This window comes from Pithys albifrons, chromosome 5, assembly GCF_047495875.1.
Source record: "Pithys albifrons albifrons isolate INPA30051 chromosome 5, PitAlb_v1, whole genome shotgun sequence".
Classification (NCBI taxonomy): Eukaryota; Metazoa; Chordata; class Aves; order Passeriformes; family Thamnophilidae; genus Pithys; species Pithys albifrons.
Genome location: NC_092462.1, coordinates 6,700,070 through 6,724,145, shown reverse-complemented (window position 1 = coordinate 6,724,145; position 24,076 = coordinate 6,700,070). Strand labels below are relative to the sequence as shown.

The following is a 24,076-nucleotide window of genomic DNA, read 5'->3' as shown; positions in this document are numbered from 1 at the left end:
AGGTCTCTACAATCCAGATCTTCTGGAAACCAAAACCAAGTAACGGATCGTTCCGAGGACCTTGCTATGTAATTAGCCAAAAAAGCGCTGCAGCAAAGCAGAATTTCTAAAAGAGAAACAAAACGAGACGGGTAGTTGACCCAACCCCATGTAGCAGGGGCCGGCCGGAGGTCACCGCCCGACCATTCACAAACCCCAGGACCTGCAGCCAGCGCGGCGCTCCCTCGGCCTGGCCGTGTCCCCGCGTCCCCCCAGCTCGTCCGCCTCCCTCCTCTGCCCATGTATGTCAAAGCCAGCGCGCCCGACCCGGCTCCCGCCGCGCTGCAACCGGGCCCGGCTGCGCTGCCCGCAAACACGCGCCTTTCGTTCCTAAAAAAACCCAAACCAACCAAAAGCAAAACGAAAAACATCTCGACGCCATAAAGACATCGCACACTCCCACCCTCGCACCTCCTTCCTGCGGTCCGAGCCGCCCGTCCGACCCGGCGGGCGGGGACGGGCTGTCCCGCCGGGCTCTGCGCCGCGTCCACGCGTTCTCCTTGGGCGCCGGGGCTTCCCTGCTCCGGCCGCCCTCTCCCGCCTCCGCCTCCTCCTCCTCCCGGCGGGGCGAGACGGGCTCGGGCCACCGGGTCTCCTCAGCCGCTCCCCAGTCCCGCCGCTCCGACACCTGCGCCTCGGACATGCCCGCCCGCCGGAGGGGCCGCAGCCGGGGTGGCTAAGGCGGGGAGCCCGAGGCAGGGGAAGGGGACCCGCCTCCTCCCCGCCCCGCCCCGCCCCGCCCCGCCAGGAGAGGCTGTCAGCACCCCTGCCCCAACCGAGCGCCGCCGGCTTCTCGTGCCCTGCGGCCGCAGCGAGAGAGCGACCGAGACGCACCGGGACCCGCGGGGGCCCTGCCGAGGGACGGGCGGCGCTCCAGCCACACCGGCCCCGCCCGCCCAGGGGAGGGACCCGGAGATCTCCCCTGCGCTGGTCCGGCGGTTTGCCAGGGTCTTTCGGACATTTCGGTTCTCCAGGCTTGTCCCGTGCCTGTAGAACGCGTCGAGGGTCTCACTATGCAGGAACCGTTTCGTTGATGCGAAGGAGACTTCTCTGGTTCAGCACCTCCAGTGGTACAGCCTAGAGAACAAGTTCAACATACTGGAGGCCCAGCAGCAAGGGAATCTCACATTATTTACATTCCATCTCACAGGTACCTTCGCCATCACACCATATTCCTCTGCCTTTCTACTTGCTGCCACAAATTTCCTAGAAATTATCTCACACTCGTATTTGCTGGATTAGTTATTCTTGCACTTCTGCCAGTGCATTATCCCAGAAGCACTGTGGTCAGAGGATGAGGAAAGCCACTGCAGCAGGACACCTTATCACCCCTTTCCCTCTTAGCCAGCTCCCAGTGCTCTCACAGATCTCCTTGATTACACTTTACGACACCTGTTCCTCTGCCATTTCTATCATTTAGTCTCTTGGCCATGTTTTAATCCCTTTCTTACAAAAGGACTTCCAAAAAAAAAAAAAAGCCAACAATTCTTTAAGGAACTGAACAAATTCTCAAATGGGCTTTTTATAAAGCGAGACAAATACTTTGAAGTAGTGTCACAAGTTGCCAAGTTCCTGGTTTTTGCATATGTTCTGTTTGGGGTAATATTATTCTTTGCTCTAATGAGATTGTGTGCAGTTTTACCCCTTCATCAGAAAAAAAAAATCCACAACCCCACCAAAAACTCAACAAATGCCCATCATAAACTGACGCTTCAGGCACTGAGATATTTTTAAGATTATTCTGTAACTGTGGGTACAGTAGCAAATCAGATCACCTGGTGGAAGGCCAGGCCTACCTCAACCCAGGTGTTTGCTGCTTTGTTAAAAATATTTGAAAACTAATGATCTTTTGTGGTAAAGGCTTGAAATTAAAACATTACTACAACTGTTATGCTACAAGGAGCAAACCATGTAAATACATTAATGCACATTTCTGTAATTGTAGATTTAAGTTCCAAACTTTAGAGGAATTTCTCTTCTCATAAACAGAGAAAAAAATCATTAGTGCTTCTGTACTTACTGTACAGAAGGTGACACACATTCTTTTTAAATTTGTATCAGTAAAGGACAAAAAAGGTAGAATGATTAAAATTACAGCATATCTTCAAACCCTTAAAAGCATTTTTCTTTGGCAGTAAGAACTTGATTTTTTCAGATGCTGTAAGTTTATTAATCAAGGATATGTAATTGCATTCATTCCTGACAACAGAAGTATCAATCACAATTTGTGTATCTTTTTGTATCAATCAAAATATTTGTTTCCCAAACTCAGAAGGTAAGCAGAGGTTAGAGTGATATGAAAGTACAGAGGCTTTACCTAAGTCACTGGTAAGAAGGGGAGTAACCTCCTCTTTTCTCTTTTTCCCATACAAGTGTTAAAAGATAAGGAAGCAGATGAGTAGGCCAGCTGGGACTTCAGGAACACTGCAATATTGCAGTGCAGGAAAAAAGCAGGAAACTGATTAGGGAGGGGGCAAAAAAGCACTAAAGGTGACCAGTAACATGGCAATTGAGCATTTGTCCATACTTGTTTTGTGAACTCTGGGGTATGACGTGTCTTACTGTAGCCTGTATGGAACAGACTGGGCCTGATGAGGATATAAAAAAAAGCTTTTACAGTTGCTAAGACTTATCCTTAACACTTTGTCTACATTGTATCATCCTTCTTGTTACTGTCTGGCAGTGAAAGTCAGACATCTTTGGCAAAACTTTTTCCTTTAGGAGCACAGTGCTTAAGATACTCACATTTGAAAATATGCTTTACACCACAAGAGAGTAACAATCCTTACGACACACTTTACATTTTAACGCTTATGTTTCATCTTGTGTGGAAGTATCCAAAAGTACCAGGAAACACTGCAAATTACAGGATTACATAAAATAGCAGCATTTCACTCATGCAACAGTTCTTCATGAAGACTACAGACCATACAGAACCTCCTTTCCATACTGTGTAACTTAGCATTACAGCCAAACTGACAGAGAACCTGACAGTTTAAGATAAAGAAATTTCCCTTCCCAACCAACCATAATTAAGATCAGCATTAAAAAAAGAAAAAAAAAAGAAAAAGACAGAAACAATTAAGATAATTTAATAAATATATAGCTGCCCTAAAGTGTTAGCAGCCACCAAGCCAAAATAGTATTCAGAGGATCCAAGGAGTTTCACTTTTCTATTGTTTGGAGAGTATCTCTATACACACATATGACATTCCAATAAGGAAAAGCAACAGGACTTCATTCCTCCATATTATGTTGCCTTTCTACAGACTTTGTAGAGTAATAAACCACAAGTGATCTATCCTTGCTAAAAAACCCACCTCCTAAGCAGTCCCTTCTGAGTTGGTTGTGGGGGCTTTTTTGGCCTTGGGGAAAAAAGTTGCAAAAAGCTCCATTTGACAATTTTTAGATATGTCCTGTTTCAGAACATGATTCAGTGCTCAGATGCCAGAAGAGAAGCATGGGAACAAAACACCAAACAAGCTTACCTGGGTTACTCATGGATAACTCACCAGATTCAACCTCACACTCTGCCCTGAGCCTCTCCTTTCCAATGCAGACAAAGCAAACTACCCACTCCAAGTTTAGTATGGTACAACACACCCTTGCTTGGAACACATCAGCCAAAAGTTGTATGTATTTTGGACCCTTTTAAAAGTAGAACAGATTTTAAATAAGTCTGGGAAATTCTAGCACAATGAAGGCACTGGCAAGTATAACATTGGAATCATAATGGTATCTTAATTAGCTGATACAAGCTTATTTTCTTTACTAGGCACTGGATGTAGAAAAACATCAAAGCAGTACCAGTGTTTGTTATGTGAAGCTTTTATCATGTCCTGTAGATTAATTGCTCTCCTTGTGCTACAGCACTAGCAGGAATAAAAAGGATTACAGGAGGACAGTGAGATGCACTTTGAACACCTGTTAACATGAAAGAACCTTCACATGTAATTGGTTTTTTAGGACTTTTATTGAAAAATTTTAAAACCAAAAAATTACCAAGGCCAGTTTTACAGTAAATTTAAGACATACCAAATGGCTTACCTGCTACATGAATTTAGTGCAGGAATCTTATTCCAATATTTATCTCATGCAATTGCTGAATTAAAATCACATTTAACATCAAAATGGATTATTTATACTTTCTTAGGATTTAACCTTAAAATCTGGTTTAAAAAGTCAATTTTCCAAAGGTAAAAACAAGATTCCCCCCTTTACAGACCACCTAAGAGCTCCCTGTGTCTGATAACTTACAGAAATAGACCACAGAGCCCATTTTTCCTTTTTGTTATTCTAACCTGAGAAATTCCTTAAATAATGCTTACTGGGCTTTCATATTTGGCAACATGATTTTAGCTACAGAGCAAAGTGTGATTTCTGATTCTTGTCAGAAACCAGTCTTTCACTACTTGTCCCAAAAGACACTCTCACAACCAGGAGTGGCACTGGCCTAAATCTTCATCTAGGAATAGTATGCCCTTTGGGTAAGTTAAACCTTGTTAGGAATACCATCAGAACACTAACCTCAGGATGTCAAGTTCCCATCAGTTGTGTAATTCCCAGTATTGTGCGCTTTGAAAATATTTATTTTGGCATGTTATACTTTGTAGCATAGTTGATTTCTTTTTGTGCTTACTCCCGACCTTTACAAAATCTGTCTTTTCTCTCTTGCATTTATTCAAGCCTTTCCCTTGACACCAGTTATCTCCCTTTCTCACAGCTGCAGCAGAAATGGGACATAAAGCACACCATTACATTTAAAATGTGAGAGCTACAAAAGCTGCTGAACACAGACACTCTTAATTGAGGGATAAGCTTGTAAACTGTAAACCCTGTAAGTCTTTTAGTACAGTATTCAAGCCATCAATTTTAAATTTACTTATATTTGAATTCAGACTCTCCAATATTCAATGTTTACTGTATTTAAAATTGTTACTCACTTCATATTTGCTCCTAATATGTTAAAGCAAACAGTGTCCAAAGAAATGATGAAGAAACACTTGAAAGAAAGCAATTTCACTTCCGAAAAAATAGAACCTTTTGCATTTTCAGTAAATTTATATCTTAAATAATGTGAATTATTATGGATTGTTACTCTTCAGTTTTACCTGAACACACCTAATTTTCAAGTGAACCATGACTTCTTCACAGTTATTAGTCCTGTCTGTCAGAGTACAATTCAAGACAATATATTAACTGAGCTTTGTTTGCTACATATCCTGCCGACTAAAAATCGTCACACTAACCACATAAATCAAAAGTGTTTGATGGGAAAGGTGCAGAAGTTGCACATCCTGAGAAATGGTTGGGTTTTTCTGTTTGTTTCAATATCACCCTGGTCATGACGGTACTAAAATTAATATTGAAGTGTGTCAGTTTTCAGCCTCTCTCCAAACTGGCTTTAAAAGAATGTTACAGGAGATTACCACAAGAAAGACATGCAGAGACATCACATAGTCACTACATGACAACCTTTTATGCTACTGTAGTTTGTTGGCATTTTTGATCCCAAAAGAGGAAACAACAGACTTTGAATTTTCTTAAATGTGTTCAAAATCCAATTTTTTTATTTTCTATCAATTAAAAAAGTGAGGAAAAAAAAGGAGCAAACCTAACTGTTTGCTAACCTTTAGTCTCATGTATTTTTAGAATTATAGAGTGAAAGCATATTTTGCATATCGGTGCTGAGTGCACTTTAAAAAGGACCTCTGTTGAAATATTTCCAGCAGGTCTTTCTAGCACCATATAATCTGCTGTTGATTTAACTGCTTAGAATCAGCCACTGCTTATAAAGTAAAATGATGAAATCTCTACCTGTTCTAGCATTCTTTAAAAAAAAACAACCTAGAGGTTTATGTTATCCAACTGAATTAATATAAAGAATTCATTACCAGACACTTGATTTTCACGTATTCCAGTTTTGTGAACCTGAATGATGAACTGCTACAATGATCCTTCTGGAATGGCACAGTTATTTCAGTGGCAGAAGAACTTCATGGATATACTGAAAGAAAATTTCTCATTCTTCACTGAATTCTCAAAGTCTCTTTTTGCAGGATTTGATGCTGCCCCTTCTAATGCAGTGCATTTTCCATTCATAATTTAAGAGTAAACCAGTGACAAACACAAGAGGCTGAGTGCTGGCAAAGCTGTTAGTACAACACAATTGAAGTAACAAGGGCACAAGGAAGCAACAGGAAACCAAAGTATCTGGAACAAACTAGAAACACATTAAACACAAGAGAGCAACTTAGACCTACAGTACATTTTTCATTCTCTAAACACTTACATTGGTCTAGTTTTCCACTGACACACAATTCAGAATTGATTTAGAATTCAAGGAATGCATAACATGATTAGACACAAAGGACACGAACTGAAGAACATTCAATACATTCAGGCACTGACAAGTGCTGCCGTTGTTTTTTCACAGGTAATGCTGAAGCAGCTGCATCAGAATGGCACTGGTTTGAAATGAAAGTAATGCTGGTACTTTACCATTTTTGGTAATTGCTACCTACAACAGCCAAAATCAGTGACCATCTACTCAATGTTGCAAGCAGCTTGTTTTCCAAATATGAGTTCCAGTAAGCTGAATTACAAAAGAGATCAGTTTGGCGACATTATGTAGACTTTTCAAACGGCATATTTCTGAAGAAAGCGGTCAAACGCATCGTAAATTGCTTGTCTGAAACAAAGTCAAAAGAAGATCATTCATATAATTTGGGAAAAGGCAGATGTAAGTGGCATATAAATGTATCTACAAAGCTATCATCACAATTTCAAAACAGCATTCAATAAAAATCTGATATCAGGTAGTGTTTTCTCTGGGATCTCTCACTTCAACTCAGTAATATGTTTCAGGAATGAGAGTGACTGTTTACCTCAACTTTAATGTGAGTGCAAATGTTAATGAATTTCTACTCAAACACATCAGAAAATGGGTAAAAGACAGCATAACTTACAATTTTTGATGAACTATCATAAAATAAGTCTGAAGTTTTAAATAGCAATAAACTAGTGGTCAGTGGACCCGATACAGTGCTATTCTTTTTTGTTGTTGCTTAGACTGCCTAAACAGGATGTACAGTCTTACTAATTCCTTATATTTTAAAATTAACAGCACAAATATTGAACTTTTCAAAAGCAGAACTGCATTTATAGAACAGATTTATATGACTGTCTTTAGAAAGTCAACACCTAAGGCAAGAATTCATGCAAGTACTACTCATTTATAGCCAAACTTATAGTTTAATTAAATCTAGACTATTTTTAAACTTTTTTGTTCACCTTACCTAAAGAGTCCTTGTTTGAAGAGGTAGGCACTGACATGACCTCCATCCAGATACCTAATTTCACACCCTGGCCAGATTTCCTGAAGACTGCGCACCCCAGTCCGAGGAATATATGCATCCTCCTTAGCTTGTACAACTATGATTAAACTTGGGTCAACTGGAACTAAAAAATAAAAAAAAACAAAACCCAATAAAAATTGAATTCATGTAAGGTCAGAAACAGAAATACAACAGCTGAAATTTCTGTTGTAAAAATGCTATTTCTAAAAAAACTTAAATTACTCTAAGCTTTAATAAAATTTTATGTTCTAAAGTCCTCTGGCAGAGTTTATCTGGTTTTTTGATTTTACAGTAGTGAGGCTATCAGTAGAAAAACAAACATCCTTTCCTCCCCTAAAGCTGAAAATTTCACAAATCATTGAGGAATGACAGAATTGTCTTTCCTCTTATCACCAAAACTCTATCACATTCACATCAGTTATTTGAGATCTCTTTTTTCAGCAAGAACAACTATGAAATTCAGCAGAGTAGGAGCTTTATGTAATTTTTTTGCTTGAGGACAGGAAAAAAGCTTTTCATACAAGATTAGAAAAAGTGCAACATATGTTCACTTTCTTTTCTGTTTCCTACATGGTTTAGCTGCAACATAAAATCCCAAAATATTGTTATATATATTTATTATTCATAAACAGAATTGCACCAATCAGGAACAAAATGATGGTGAGAAAAATGACAGCAAAATTATGCTGGAACACAGAACATTTCTCTCTTCAAGAAGAAACTATATGTGGTATGTTAAAGAGTGACCAGCCAAGATGTTTGACAATGGGGTGTCACAAATCATTTAGACCTTCCTTCTTTCATACTAAATCACAGATAGAGAACATGCAATGCTGAGACAGATTCTAGTCTTCTGGTCTATTTTCCATGAAATCTGAGCATTAGGCAGGTTTTCTGAAGCTCCTCTCTAGCCACACTCCAAGGATACCCTGGCAGGGGATGCAATGTCTCCTAGAGTATGACAGGACCTGAGAGACTACTGACAGGAAGGACTACATCACTTTGACATTAGGATCACAAATTCTCTTAAGTTTCAAGAAAGGTCAGTGCTTTAGTCAAGTGATACCTGGATAAATCCAGATAAACAAGAATGTCTGTACTTAGAATAAAGCTCACGGGGCTTCTTCTATCTACTAAAATAACTTTTACAGCTTTAAGGAAAGCACTACACTGGTATTTGTCACAAAACATCTCTGGCAGTGATTCAAGTCAAGAAATCTACACTAGTATAGAGATCTTTGAATTTTAATATTTGTCAGTGGATCCCAGAAGTCAAAGAAGGTACATGCACAGCTGAACCGTTTTGTCTGAATGGACTGCCACAGAAGGAATTCCAAGCCTCCACTCCAGAACAACCTTTTCAAGCAGTTCTAGGAAGTAAGCATTTGTTTGCACTGCTGCAAGCAAGCAGTGTAAAGGATTTGTCCTAAATGCCAAGGAAGGCTGGGCTACAGCTCCCTCTATATGCTATGCCTGTCCTGGGAAACTATATTCACCATACTGCACTACATCAGAAAGACCTCTGCATGTTTTTACTGCAAGGAAGATGAAGATGATGAAGGGGGGGGGTCCGAAAACTCCCCCAGGCTCAATTCCTGATGGGTCTGCCAGGGGGTGGAAGGGGGCAGAAGCAGGGGGTGGCAGAACAAGGATGGACATTATTATAAAACCCACAAAACCAGTCTTTGGGCACGTGCATGGATATGTATTCCTGCGGGCCTCAGGCCTGGAATTAAAAGACCTACCCTTTTTATCTTATCTTATACCCTAAGTTGGCTTGGAGTCCTGTTTTCTGCAGTGTCATTCAAGCTTCGTTCTCAGCTATGTAGGCTACTTTCTATCTGAAGTCAATATGAGATTTCTGCTTTATGACACCTACTTGAAAAAACATATTAGCACATTAGTTAGTTCTAGGTATTACTCACATCACACAGATGTTTTGTTCTTTTAGGTAATACAAATGTACACTAACTCATATTTGAGAAGAGCCAGAGCAAGGCAGAGGAGAAATGAGTAAAGATACTGAAAAGCAAATTTTTAATTCACTTTGTCATTAGTTGGCCATCAAGAAGGAACAGAAAAATAATTAGGAAATGGAGTGGTAAATAGACATTACTGAATAATTCTCACAATATTTCCATATTTCAGCTAAGGGGCCAGCAGGTCTTCACACGGAGAATGAAGAAAATACCTCTCCTTCCACTGTATTTTACTCAGTTTTCCAAAATGCACATTGAAACAAATAGATACATACCTGAGAAGTTAGCTACATGGGTACACTCATCCATTACTCCTTTCATGAACATTAAGGATTCTCTCTGTAAAGTGTCACTCTTTCTTCTTCTATTTATCCTGTGTCCTTGTGGGCTGGTTAAGTTTTTATTGCCACTGCTACTGGTTGAAAATGTTTGATTTATGCACTGTATCTTAGGAGCATCTTGTATTAGGAGTCTTTCTGAAGAGGCACTTAGAGTACTTTTATTTGTGGTAAAGCTGTGAACAGCTTCTTGAGATACAGTAGTGCGCAAGGACTCAAGGCTGAATATGCTGGAAGTCACGTCCATATCCTCCAGACCGTCCACGCTGTCAGGGAAGTTTTTAACAAAATCTTGTCCCATCTTGAAAGAATCTGTCTAAACAAAGACATCAGGTCATTTATTAAGGGCTTCTCCCTTAAACTAATCAGATAATCTTAAGATCAACTCATTATTAAAAAAAATTAAGAAGATACAAAAAGCACTGTACTTGTTATGTCCAGCCTGCAGGTCACTCAGTTAAATCCTGACCATCATAACCTCTTGATAATTTCATTCTACGTTTCTGTCAGCTTAAAAAAGGCAGCAAGTACTTATGTGTATGGTAGCTTATGATACAAACACATTTGCTTTTCATTCTATATTAAACTCTGAATTTATAATTACCATCATTTAAGCTTAAATAACGTAATAATAAAAAAATAAACATATGCAAGCAGGTCTAATGTTAGGTTTAGGCCTGAAAAATCAACTGTCTTTAAATACTAGGGAGACACAAGCTGAACATCTTGAAATGTTTCTTCATTTAATTTTGTCTTCTCCATCAGTGTTCTACAGTGTACTGATGTAAAAATGCTAAGTGTCCAAGTAACTATCTCCACCCCAGCCCCTCTTCTCCTGTTGTAAGATATTTGAAGAAGAACTGTCATAAACCAAAGAGTCTTCAGGAAAAGAAGTTATTTATCAGAATTTCAACTGAATACATTTTATGTTGCACATTACACTAAGCATGGTCGTAGGAAAAACCTGTAGCAAGGGCTACACTGAACACTCACTATGCAACCAAAATATTAGCTTTGTTTTTCAAGTTTTCCTTCAAAGACTGAATTTCTTAAAACTGTAAAGAAACAACATGCAAGTATATTTTAGCTAAAAATTGTCTACTTTTAGTGGAAGTAAAAAGATTTCATTATTTTCTAGATTTGCACATGTAAATACTAGCAAATAGGGAAAATAAACTGTACTTACTCCGCAGTATTCAAGCATTTGAATGATTTCTTCTTCATAAACAGTTTGTGTAAAATACTGTTTCTCAAGCTCTCTCCAATTCACTGCCTTGCTCAACACCCCCTGAGATTATAAACAAAGGCATCAAGTACAGAAGTAAAATCCAAAGATCCAGAAACAATTGATCTTGTGACTTAGTTTTCCAGTGGAATTCTGCCCAAGTTCCCAGACAGCACTTAAAATTATTGCAATCCAAGCATAAGCACACATTATAACCACGGCATGGAAACTCACCTTCCCTGTGGCCAACCCAAACCTTTTAACTCACATTTCTGATTACCATATAATATATTAACAAAAATATATGTTAATTACCGTAGTAAAGACTGCAGAAGCTGTTGACCAGGAAAGACATGGAACCAATGGCAATGGTTTAGGCCAGTTTGTCACTGCCAGTGAAGCCATCTAGAATCAAAAGCACTTATTACGTATTTTAATATTGAATTCACAATATGTTAGAAAGAACTCTCTCATTCTCAATTTCTTTGTTTATATAGTATCTATCAAATACATGGTGCCAAAGCAGACTGTAGCAGTTGGATATACTTTCACCTGTTTAGAAGCTACAATCTATTCTTCAGTGATTTTTCTAATAAACATTGCTCTGGATAAGACTGATTTCAGGGCTGAATGGGGTTTTGTTGTAAGAATTCCCAATGGAATATTAACTAAATATTCCATTAATTACAACTGTAATTACATTAATTATCATAATAATTATAAAAATTAATATAAGGTATTAGTTGTTTCAAACCATAAAAAACACCTTTAAAGCTTTTTATCAAGCTCTTGAAAGTTTATTTCAAGGCAAAATAAAGGCAATGTATGAGAAGGGCTATTGAAAATTCTGTACTTTTGAAATTTGCATACTGGAAACAAAATGGGAAGAAGCAATTCAGTATGTTAAGTTACTAAGTGGTCTCTTTTTCTATCCTTTAAGTTTGAATTATTAGTTTTACATCAGTTCTCTGAACACATTTTTGTGAATATTCTGTTTAACCCAGAAAATAAATGAAAACAAGTAAGTTCAATGTACAGAAGTTCTCTATATATTGCCTGCAGTATGTTCTTCACAAGTTTTATTATTGCTCTGAACAGAACTTCTTAATACAAAAGACCCCATGTCTGTGTCAGATGGATCTACACACCTGAACTATAATTCTGTTCTTCTTTATTAATAAAAAGTTACAAGAACACAACATATCTACGTTCTGATAGCCAGAATGTCTGACTCCTTTTCTCTAAGTTCCAGCTCTCCCCATTAGTAGAACTGAACCAATGCTACCTACACATTCTGTAGAGGATCAACATCAAATATTATTTATTTCACTGGTTTACAATGTACCAGTTACGTTAGGACTAGCCAAAAACTTATCTTCCTGGATTCAGAAAAAAAATTTCAAAGGAATTTCCAAACCAATTTTTCTCAGATCTTGCCTTCTTCTATACCCATGCTGGATATAACCATTTGTACAGGGTATAGAATTTGGTTATTACCACAGCATTTGAATTGTCATGCATGGTTAGTGGTGCACATACCAGTTTGAGAAGGCCAATACAGCTTAGGAATAAGCCAAGGAACAAAAGTTGTTGATTCAGCAGCGTGACATTGACGTAAATCAAAGGTGCTTTGTACATTTATGACATTTAGAGTTATAAAGTTGTGTTTTAGGGGGAAAATATTCCTCTTTCAGTAAACACTACTATTACTAACATTATTTATTTACTTAGTTCTAACAACAAACAAAGGTGCATTGCTTTAATAAGCTTTGCACCTCTGTCTCTGTCTATGGGTCCATCATAATCTGTAGAGACACAAGCAGTAATATTTTAACTGTGTATTGGTCTTTCAAGCATCTTAGTAATACACTGCTAGTTTAGTCTGAATATGCACAATGTCATACAGAAAACATTATCCACCTCATTACAGCAATCTTTGAACAATACCAATGATCAGGGTTAAAAAAGAGATGAGTTGAAAACAGAACTGACACCAAAAGTCACCTCAATCACAACATGCCTACAAAGAGGGGGTATTTCACACAATGCAACACAAAGGTTTTAGCAAGAAGAATGGAGAAAAAGGAAGAATTAGCAATCAATCAAGTGCAGACTTCCTTTTCAGAAAACACTTCTGCCCCCCTCTTGTGGAAAAAAAACCCCAATTATGTGAGAAGTTTATATTCTTACTAAACCTGCCAGGAGATGGCTCTATGATTTGTCAGTACTTATTAAGGATTATACTAATTCAGCACCACAGAACATGAGAATTGCCAACAATTTGTTTCTCATGACACTAAATGTTTATTTTATAATACTTCTGAGATCAACACTGTAAAACAAATTATTTCCGAATGCTACATGATCGAGTGAGAAGTTAAAACAAAAATTACTGAATATGAGATATAAAAGCTTACATGTCCTCCCATGGATATTCCAGTCATCCCTAGTGGTCCATAGCCTTCTCTCTCTAGCCAGTGCAAAAGAGCTGCCGATTCTAGAATTAGAGCTCCTCCCATCACAAACAGGTCCGAGACATTTTTTAAACATGACCGTCTTTTTTCCCCAGAAAAGGAAAATACAGGATTTATTTTCCAAGACAGTTTTCTGACAGTTCTCATCATTCTATACATACTTTATGCAAAGCTTAATCACAACTCCAGAGAATTCTGGAGATGAACTTCTGTTGATTTAACAGGAGAAAAAGCAAGCCCAGATTCTCTGGCACTTGTAATTTTTCATGCAAATGAGGACCTACTAAGCTTCTAATGTAGTATCACTTACAGCCTGGTTTTATGGAAACAGACATTACCAACATTAGCATCTCATTAGTAGTAATATTCTGTCCTGTAAAGTTATAACAGATATTTTAGAAATAGAATCAAAGTGATACAGTCCTAGACATACACTACCTTTTTTTTCCCCTTATTTACATCATTGAAAAATTGCACACAACATTGAAGAGCAATCACTATGTCAGCTTTGGAAATACTCATCAGTGTCACTGTAAGACTGAAACTATAAACTGGGAAGCTTGTCACAGTACTGAGAAATTCAGGTAGTATACTACAAAGCATTAAAACACAGAAGACACACAAAAAATGTAGAAAGCTATTCAGCTGAACCACCAGAGGGACCAAAAATAACAGACCTCTAATTTGGGGAGGGGCACTCTGTATTTTCAGTATCACAGTCAGGTTACAAAGGGCTCCTGGCCTCTCCTGCCAGCATGCCACCATCACATTTGTGACACTCTGAAGCACAAGGACAAAGCTCGTGAAGTCACACAGAAATGAACATAGCTGCTGCAGACCAGCATTTACAGACTAGTGGAAATCTTTCCTACAGCTTTATTATGAGATTCCTCAGCTCTCTCAAGCTGTTGTATTTATTAAACATTGTTACCAACACATAAACTAAAACCACTGCTGCTGTGTAACCCTGTACTGAAGAGTGACAGTTGCCTGTTGGGGTATTAGACTGCGCACCCCGCTTTGAAAGAATCTTTCTCTACATAATTCATCCACTAAGATGATGTGCTAGACAACTGAGAACAGAGTTACTAAATTTATTCTTCTGCATCAGATCATTAATAACTGGAAATAAACCTACTAATGGATATATTCCAGCAGACACTCTCTCCTGTCACTTTCCTATAATCTTATATAAATCACCTTCTCTGTGTCTTCTACTCAATTAAATGTCCAAGTTAGGATTGAAAAGGATTAAAACACCAACTGGTATTTGGACCTTAAGAAATATTGGGAGACTAAAACCATGCCTTTGCTTCAGACACACATTCTGTTGAATTCTCTTAATACTTCTGTGGTTTGGAAAAAGTGAAAAACAAAAAAACCCTGGATGGCTTAATTAGGCTTCTGAATTCTGGAAACTGAGGAAACAAATCCTGTAAAATACTGAATATTGCATGGCTTCCACTGCCTGAACACCAACCAACACCAGATTTATTCACATATGTGTAAATCTTTAAAATATCTTGAAGAAGCAAAATATTAACGATATATAAAAGATAACAGGGAAATAGACTATCTGACCAAAGATTATTCATAGTTGACTGAAATATAACTACAGCTTTTGCACACTTGCAGCTGTGAATCAGGAAAATCAAATGGAACTTGCTTGTATTCACAGAATGTGTTTGCATCTCACTGCAAGTTCATCTCGTGCAAACTTTCCTGATCCCTGTGATCTCCTAACACAAAAAATCGAAGTAGTTTAGCAAAGAGTAGACAATTTCACATTAGCATGTTACAAGTGGTCCATCCTTTGGACTTATTTTTCTTAATAAGCTACCAAAGTTTAGACAATTTTCAGCTCCTTGAGAGAGAATAAAAAGCGCTATTTCAAAAAGACAGTATCAATAAACGTAACAGTAATACTTACATTTGATCCTTAGGTTTTCTACAGCCATGTAAAAGACTCCAGTTAAAGAAAGTAAAAAAGACTATATAAAAACTGGTCATTAAAATGAAAAAACAAACAAATAAATCACACACAGAAATAGCAGAGATCAATTGAAATTTGGAACTTAAATCCCCAACGTTTAACTGGCACTAAATCGAGTTGAATGTTGTTTGACTATGTAGTTTGCAACATTTTACCTTTGTCAGACATATGGGTAGGAAAAAAGTGTAACCAAAACTGTAATATAACAGACTAACAGTTAAAGAAGATGGCAGAACTTCACTGTTTTTTCTAAAAAACCCAAATCTTAAGTGCAAGTAGTAAGTTTCTCAAAAGTACCTGAAATATCGAAGAGTCACATTTGAGAACAGAAGGCAGGACAGGCAACTGTCTTTTCTGTCATTAATAGATCCATACTGCATCTACAGTATGGTGTAGAATGAATGCATAATTCTCAGTTACTGCTAACAGACTCACATCATTCACATCACAGCTTTTACTCTAATGAATACAGAAAAAAGCCACAGAGGACATTTTTATAAAATCAAAAAAGCCATACTTTGTGTAAAAGTAGCTTATTATGTTAACTGTGTTCCACATTGTGTTTCATGCAATGGTCATACTTTCTTTGCTTCTATCCACAGAAAAGTCCATGGGAAAGAGATCCAGAAAGTAGTTATTTTACCACTGTGATAAGTCATCTATGTTCTGGACAAAGTATTAAAAATAACTATTGTGCTTTCCACAAAAGGATATAATAAGGATTTTCTAGCAACAGGGAAGCCATACAGGCTTCTTTAATCATCGGCCTTGCCATTAATGTCCGTCTCCTCCAGAAGTGCTAAAGACAAAATATACAAATAACATATCTAAGACAAAATCTGATTATTTAATTCCTCAGTAACAATCAATTTTACATTTTACACACTCACATGATCTCCAGTGCCTGCTAAGTGAATGCACACAGGTCTGTGCTTGCTATTCCATCTTCTGGGTATGATGAACTGAAATCTGTGAGAAACAAACATACATTTTAGCAGAGCAAGTACATCTATTTACAAGCTGCACCGAGAGAAATTAATCTAAAAAAACCCCAAAAGACTTAGTGAAGTATTTGTAACACGTGCAGGCAAACTGCCAGCAATTCAGCAACATCATTTTTCATCAACACATTCAGCAAACAAAGGAATCTAAAAATAGGACAGAAGAAAAGCCAAACAAAAAGAGGAGCCAAGATGAAAAATCATGTTCCTAAAAAAGACTACCTCATCATTACAATTTAAATTTTGCAGAGTGGAGAAATGGAACTTCAGATAAAAAAGCAGCCTGAAAAAGCATGTCCTGCTCTCCTAGGCAGCATTGCTATTTTTCTCCTGAAATTGAAGATTAAGATGAGCAATAATACACTAAAAAACCAAAACAAAACACCCAACATACAAATAATGAAACTATTGTATATCCCCAACATTATCACCTAATGTCTTCTGCCCCTACTTAAGTTATTTATAGTATAACTACTGGGGGAAAAAAAGTATTTCTGAGCCACTAGTATTTTCCCCACAACTTTTTCTCACATTCCTTGGTGTCACATGCTTAAAAACACATAAAACCATCAGCCAGTATTACTGACAAAATTTACAACACCACGATCAACTTCAGCTGACAAACTTTTATGTTTAGTTTTGAAGTTAGTAAACAAAGAAAGCTTGGGGAAAAAAATCCATCATGACAGTTTAGCTCAAAACTTAAAGCAAACAGAAATTATGCTCCCTTTCCAAACCCAGTCCTCAACTGCAAAGCAGTGCTAGGGTGAGCCCAGCACTGTTAGGGATCATCCAGCTTTCTGTGAGAATGTTTTTTTTTGGCTGGTCAAGTAAGAAAGGCATCAGATTCTCTCGCTACAATTAAATTAACTTGCTACTTCAGCATATATACAACATTTTTGCATTCAATGTAAATGGAAAGCTGGAATGGTTCCTTCAAATACAATATAACATGCTTTCATATCAACAGCCTCTCCTGCTATATATAAAAACATCTACCATCCCTCATTTCCAGCATCCCACAGATTTGGGAAAAAACTAATTTCAAAAAACCCAGGGTATTCAACAGCTTTGTGCAATGTAACTTCTATACTCAAAAAAACTCCACCCAAAAAAGTCATATTTTGCCAGTGTTTTTTTTAAATACACAGATTAAGGTATTACATCCATAAGATTTATTTTCACTTTTGAAATCAAGATCTATTTTCATGTATTAGTGCAAAAAAACCATTTTGAAATATTTTACAGATAATTTGCATTGCAACAAGCCAGCTTTACAATAAAACTACTTATAGACCATTCTCATATCTCTGCAGCACTAGTTTCAGAAAGGAAATACCTCTTAGTTTCTTTTACCTTGCTGTGAGAGATTCGACTGGCAGGATACCTGGGACACAATGAGCCAAGGGGGAAATGAAGTGCCCCTCAAGGATTTTACAGTCAGATTGTCCCTCGACCTACAGAGAGAATGAGATGATAGCAATATATATCATACCAGTGTTTAACTTGCTCTGAAATCAAATCTCTTAAAAGTAGAACAATTTCTTAAAGCATAAGCACTTAAATAAACCCAAAGCTGAGGTCTAGTCCTCAAATATAGGGATAGACGTTATCTACAGAATGAAAACACTTCTTCCCAACTTTGCTTTTATTAAATGACCTTTTACACGAATCAAGGAAAAGTGTAGTCCTGTCCCATTTTAAACACATACTTAAGTTTTGAACATTTTTTCAGCTTTAGTATTTGACATCCCACTCCTCAACTACTGTACTACAGGGAAAAAAGCATAACAGTATCTGTAGAGCCACTGTCTCTCAGTTTCCTTCCATTCTCTGCTAGTAGCCTAAAAAAGTAGCCCAGTAAGTACCAAGTTATTTCACCTTTATATACCAACTGGGAAAAAAAACTTTTATCATCTCTTGTTTTTAAGTACCTTGTCAATGAACACTGGGTAATCTTTTGCAATCAGCGTCTGGCATTTCTCCCTGTTACCAATAATCTTTCTGAATTCAAATATTCTGTTGAAAGGAAAGAAGTAGAGAAAAATTCAGCTTTTAATCTAAAAAAAACCAAACCCAAAAACATAGTTATATAAAATTTCAGGAGCTAAAGTAAGCCACAAAGAAAATAGTTATGAATCCAGCTTTCCATTTACAGATTAATCAGTCTCCCACAGGGTAGGTATGCAAGGAGGCTTTTGAGTTAAAAGAAATAGGCTCAGGTACGTTTCTGGGGAACAGAAGGTTAAGGGGCAAATCTGGTTGCTACTGGTCTTCTGCTACTTAAATGGGCTGAAGAGCCACAGAAAAAGAAACAAAACTCTTCTCAGAGGTGTACAGTAAGACAACAGAAGCAATGGCTGAGTAATGAATTTACCAAACTCCTACTGGAGCACAGTAAAAGGTTTTATTCACAGTTAAGCAAATGAGAAGACAGCCCAGGGAAACTATAAATAATCTTCATTCCTTAAGAGACTTTCAAAACTCAAATTAATGAGGTGCCAATTGACTTGAAGAAACAAAAGTCAGCTTTGTCTTGAACAGGGATTTTGACTAGATGCCCTCAAACTGGCCCTCTCAACATTAAATACTCTATGCTCATTCTTATGGTCATAAATACACGTCACCTGACCAGCTGGAACAGTTTGGGGAGAAAAGTACAGACTAACAGTGTAAGAGGTATGACCTGTTCACCTTGCCAACATCATAAAAAACCCCAAAAGGATGGAAAGAAAACCCAGTTTACCACCACATCAAAAATAGCTTTACTATATAACCTTTGCTTTTCTTAGACAGAACAGCAAGTACAACAATTATTTCTGAAAAAAATAAGGGTACAGGTAGGAGACATTGAGTGTGGAGGGTAAGCTAAATGAACAGATGATTTGTTTGACATTAAATACCCTAAAAATACTGCATTTTTGTATTTTGTTTTGTAGTTAGGAAGATACCAAAGGTTCAGTCTTCCATATGTTGAGGAATTTCAACTCTTGCTAATCAGGACAAAGCATTAGGATATCAACATTTATCACATCAAGAGTGTGCACATAAATCTTTGGATTTTAATCTAGGGTTAAAACCAAGGGTTTTGACAACATTAAAGTGTCCCATTTTGGATACACACACGGAGTAGAATATAGAGATGCTCCCATCAAAATAAACCCCACAATTCTTGGTTATTCCAACAAAAGTAAACCAAACCTTTAAAAAAAAGTCAGCATTCTCATTTTGCAGGAAAGTCTGCCACTTAAGAGAAAAACTAACTAAAGACAGACATACAAAGCAAACCAAGAGCCATTTCTAGATCAGATCTTCTACTTGAACTTAAAAGCAAAAACACCCTCCCATAACTCCACTGTTACCCATAGTGCACAACATTTTATTTCAGTATTTTAAGTTCTCTTTATTGATTTTCAAATACATAAATATTAGAAGTCTACATTAAATGTATATTTATAATTTCCTATTTAAATACTGCACAATGCAGAACATACATATTCAGTCACTTCAGTTTTAAACTTGAGAAATTCAAAAGCTCAACTTTCAGGTGTTATTCAATAATAAAAATTTTTTCTTACTTTCAAGACCTCTAAAAAGAAAGAGTTTACTACTTTGGGTTATGAGAGAAACTTCTGATTAAATCTTACAATTTTACAACTCATGAAGAAGTTACAGAAAGATAGGAAGATCCTCTTTAATATTAAACAGAAGAATTCCTCTGCAGAAATACAGCAAGTTTTGCTTTCAGAAAACACTTCCAGAGATGCTGTTTGAAGAATGTATCATATATGCCTAAGTGGACACACAGACATTCTCTCAAGAAGAGCCTCTTTAAACAGAAACATTCAGCAAATCCTTTTAACATTTTTTTAAATCCAGTTACTCCCTTGGTATGGAAACACATGATTTCCTTAACAACACCAACACTTTTATTTTAAATACAGGATAGTAACAACTGTTGATACTTCAAGGGTTTCTTTTTTCTTTTAATATGAAATACTGTTTATATTGTTATTTTTTAACAAGTCACCTTTTCAGATCTTCTGGCTTTCCCCATCCTCTGATGAAAAGTTTAGTGAGGAGAAGCTTTCTGTATAAGACATCTAATTTACTTACACCCATTAGCAGCAATCTGACATCTAGAAAAAAGCACAGGTAAAAACAAGACAGTTAAACTGGTTGTTAGCATGGGTGGCAAGTTCATTGATTATAACACAAAGCAGTTTCTTACTCTGGTTTCTGCACACTTAATTTTTCATTTATAACAAAAGAAAAGAAAATGTAGTTCCAGTCACTGTTGCAGAGAAAGACTATTTTTGTAACATTGTCTTCAATGGTGTCTTAAATATATATCCTAATCCTTATTTTATCCATTCATTTTCCCATTTTCTCCATTTCTTCATGGTTTTCAAAGTGATGCTCCTCCCATTGCCTTTAGGAAAAAATCACACCATCAAAATTCTGGCCAGTATCACTTCTCTTTCAGCAAATACTCTAGCTCAAAGATAGTTAAATCTAATGAGATTTTGGGCAAGCTGAGTATTATTTTCAAAGCAATACTTACTGAAGTGAACAGGGAGCCACTACTGAGCTCTTCCAATCAGGAAGGGGAAAAAAAATGCAAAAAAAAAGAACTGGAAATCGGTTTCTTGGTCAGCAGGATACAGAGAGTCAATTAAAAAAAAGGTCCAGGATTTGTGTACACCTAAGAAAACAACAGATTCAACAATCAAAGACTTTGTTAATAAATTCGTTTCAGGAATTTTTTAGTACTTCCAGATCCCCTCATACTAAATGGACTAAATAACCTCATCACAACCCAAAACAGTGTCATTTAATTCATGTTTTGGGGTTTTTTTTAAATTTTATTTTAATCCAAAGGCATTTATTCTGACACACTCTAATATAGTCATTCTTAAAACAAACTTGTTTGAGTATAACAAGTTAAAATTGTGGTCAGATTAAGAAAAACTTTAAACTTCTAAAAATTCAATACTTAAGAATCAATATGTAGAAAAAAAGAATTCTTTAACACCTAGAATAATTTACTTATCAAAGTAGAAATTACAGACAACTTAAGGTACTTGAATACTAGAAAAAGTACACTAGAAAGCCACAATGGCTCTAGGATGGTTCAGCCATTACACAATAAAAATAAATACATGAAATGATCAGAAAGTCAAAGTGAGGACCTTCTGTTTTAAAAATGTAGAAATTGTTACTTCCTGCTCCACCAGTCCCAGGCAGCTGACTGTCTAATCCCATTATTCTGATCCATATCTGCTTGGTCTAATAGAATCACAACCTCAAAACAACCATTTTCCTTTGTCCATTCTGAAGATATCCATCCATTTCATGTGCTGTTGGGGTGTCAGATGGGAAATATTTGCTCACCTCTCCAAGGTCTGTCCTCTGCTTTTTGGAGCAGAGGGGCAGCTTGGTATTTTCAGGGTGCTAGAAGAGAACTGGGTGGTGGAGACAAGGACAGCAATACAGAGTGGACTGTCTATGAGGAACACAGCTCAGAGTGAGCACACACAAGAGTAAATCTATGCTGTCAGAAATACACTAAAACTGCAGTTCTATCAGTACACTGCTTGCCAGCAACTGTGAAAAGGAAATTCAGTTACTGTTTTGATGCTTAACAAAGCAGCCTTGCATGTTTTGTTTGGTTGACTGTTGTTTTGTTTGTTTTTAGACAGTCTCTTAAAAATAAAAGCAAACCAAGAGAGAAAACATGAAGATATGGATTTTGCTTTGAGTTCAAAGTCTGGCCTGATGAGCTGGCTGCTGCACCAAGAGAATGCCAAAACAACTTTCTAGACAAGTGCATTATATTTAAATGCAACATTGACTGAGGCAAAAGGGTTGTCTCATCCTCTGTTCTGTTTCATCGACTGAATGAAGACTCTGAAGTAACTCAGGATATTTCAATTAATCAGAACCAAGATTAAACCACTACTGGAAAGAGTACAGGAAACACTAAAACAAAACAGAAAATTAAAATATTCCTAGTAGATGCAGGATGTTGTACACAATTTCTCAGAAATATTACTGAGGCAGAATAGGGGCCAGTTCTCTCAAATCTTTAATCTCAGTAACAAAAAGGTAGGACATCCTTCAGTCACTGCTTATCCACACCTACATGGAAAGGCAATTACAAAACTTTTACTGTCAGAAAAGGCAAATCCAGCTGCTGGAGGCTGAAGTTTCATAACTTCACATTAGTGAGTGTATTTCAGCAGTGGGAGTTTGAAATGAAAGAATCAGCGGAGCTTGTTTCAGAATGTGACTGGATTTCCACCACTTGATAGCACCTCAATCCCTTGGTGAGACAGGTGGTCTGAAGCAGTGACATGATAAAGGTGCTGCAGAGCTGTCTAGCCCAGGAGACACTATCTGTGTTAAGAATCTGGAATGAACATACTGTTATCACAGTAGGCTTTACATAATTGTGAGTTGTGAACAGAAACTGCAGCAGATAAAAAGCCACACTAAGAAATGATCCACTAAAAAACCCCTTCATCTTAAAATTGTGTTTTTCAGAGAAGACAAGGAAAACTAGGAATAAATTGTAACTAGGCCCTTGCTCTAGGAAGTGTTTCCCTTTGCTTCCAGAACCCTCATGCAGCATACTAACTATAAATTTTTGGCATGCACACTTATTTCATAGAAACTGACACAAGAATTCGTCCAAAATCCAACACATAAAAGGTCAACCATCTCTTTCTCTCCAATGCAAGTGGCTTCAGCTACAAGAAAAACACCGCTGGAAAGCAGGTAAGGACTTCATTAACGGCCCACAGTGCTGCTACTATACTATACATGGACGTGAAAAAGCTCCCGACAAGAATGGAACCTGAACAAGCCACAAAGGTTTATCTCGTTCAGAAGGCTGAGCCCTTAACTTCCTTACCCTACGACTTTACTTAAAAACATCTTTTCCAGTTAACTCCAGCTCCTTTTCTCCCATAGAATAAATGACTGCTTAAAATCAAAGAAATCGCAGAGAAGTCACGGCGACAAATCAGACACAAGCCCTCACACGACAGGACAGACACCGAGTAGCCTGAGGATAAACAAGAGGGCCTAAATCAGGAGCGTGAGCTGCTCCCTGCACTCACTGGGCTCAGCAGACGCTGACAGGGGCTGCAGGTACGACCCCCGATCCCAAATCTGCCCAGTTCCACCCCAGCGGGACCCAGCGCTGGCCCCGCTCCCGCCGAAGGGGCGGCGGGAGGCGGGACACGGAGACCCGCGACCCCTCCGCCCCCTTTGGACCCCGAGCCCGCCTCCGGGGCCGGGCAGTGCCGTGAAGGGGAGCCCCGGCGGTTCCTGCTTTCAATGGGAGCCACTCGGAGACCGCGACCACCGCTCACCGGGTCAGCGGGACTGGCGACCCGCCCCGTCCCGCGAAGGTCACTCGCTGTTCATTCGAGGCGCTGCCGGCGCTGAAACACCACATGAGCGGGCGGGACCGCGGACGGGAATGCGAGTGGGAGTGGCAGGAAGAGGAGGAAGAGGAGGGGAAGGAGGAGGAGGAAGAGAAGGAGGAGGAGCAAAGCGAAGGCCGGGACGGGACCGCGCCTTACGCGCGCGGGCGGGCGGGCGGGCGCGCTCGGGCAACGGGCGCGCGCGTGAGGCCGCTGGCCCCGCCCCCTCTGCAGGG

General features: G+C 38.3%; 2 protein-coding genes across 5 annotated transcripts in view; both read right to left on the bottom strand.

Moving 5' to 3' along the window:
- The window catches only part of LARP1B (La ribonucleoprotein 1B), a 29,021-nt gene extending 28,266 nt beyond the window's left edge, over window positions 1-755 (bottom strand). For all 3 annotated transcript variants that reach the window (XM_071555571.1, XM_071555572.1, XM_071555573.1), the window contains exon 1: window positions 451-755. In XM_071555571.1, the coding sequence (XP_071411672.1) occupies window positions 451-682 (232 nt within the window). In that variant the 5' untranslated portion in view covers window positions 683-755. The remainder of the gene's footprint in view (window positions 1-450) is intronic.
- A 4,832-nt stretch (window positions 756-5,587) lies between these two features.
- Window positions 5,588-23,907, bottom strand: ABHD18 (abhydrolase domain containing 18). Of its 2 annotated transcripts, XM_071555570.1 has the most exons (14): window positions 23,787-23,907; window positions 20,972-21,112; window positions 20,438-20,546; window positions 18,342-18,426; window positions 17,764-17,864; window positions 16,297-16,375; window positions 16,121-16,205; window positions 15,344-15,371; window positions 13,357-13,495; window positions 11,255-11,344; window positions 10,901-11,002; window positions 9,652-10,030; window positions 7,338-7,500; window positions 5,588-6,730 (listed from the first exon to the last, which is right to left on the bottom strand). In XM_071555570.1, the coding sequence occupies exons 3-14, from the start codon at window positions 20,527-20,529 to the stop codon at window positions 6,679-6,681; spliced, it is 1,395 nt and encodes a 464-aa protein (XP_071411671.1). In that variant the 5' UTR covers window positions 20,530-20,546; window positions 20,972-21,112; window positions 23,787-23,907; the 3' UTR covers window positions 5,588-6,678. The 2 variants fall into 2 exon arrangements, with proteins under 2 accessions (XP_071411671.1, XP_071411670.1); XM_071555569.1 differs by lacking the exons at window positions 16,121-16,205; window positions 16,297-16,375; window positions 17,764-17,864; ... (2 more) ...; window positions 20,972-21,112; window positions 23,787-23,907 and adding an exon at window positions 15,704-16,059 and having other exon boundaries at window positions 15,344-15,379.
- Between the last annotated feature and the right edge of the window lie 169 nt (window positions 23,908-24,076).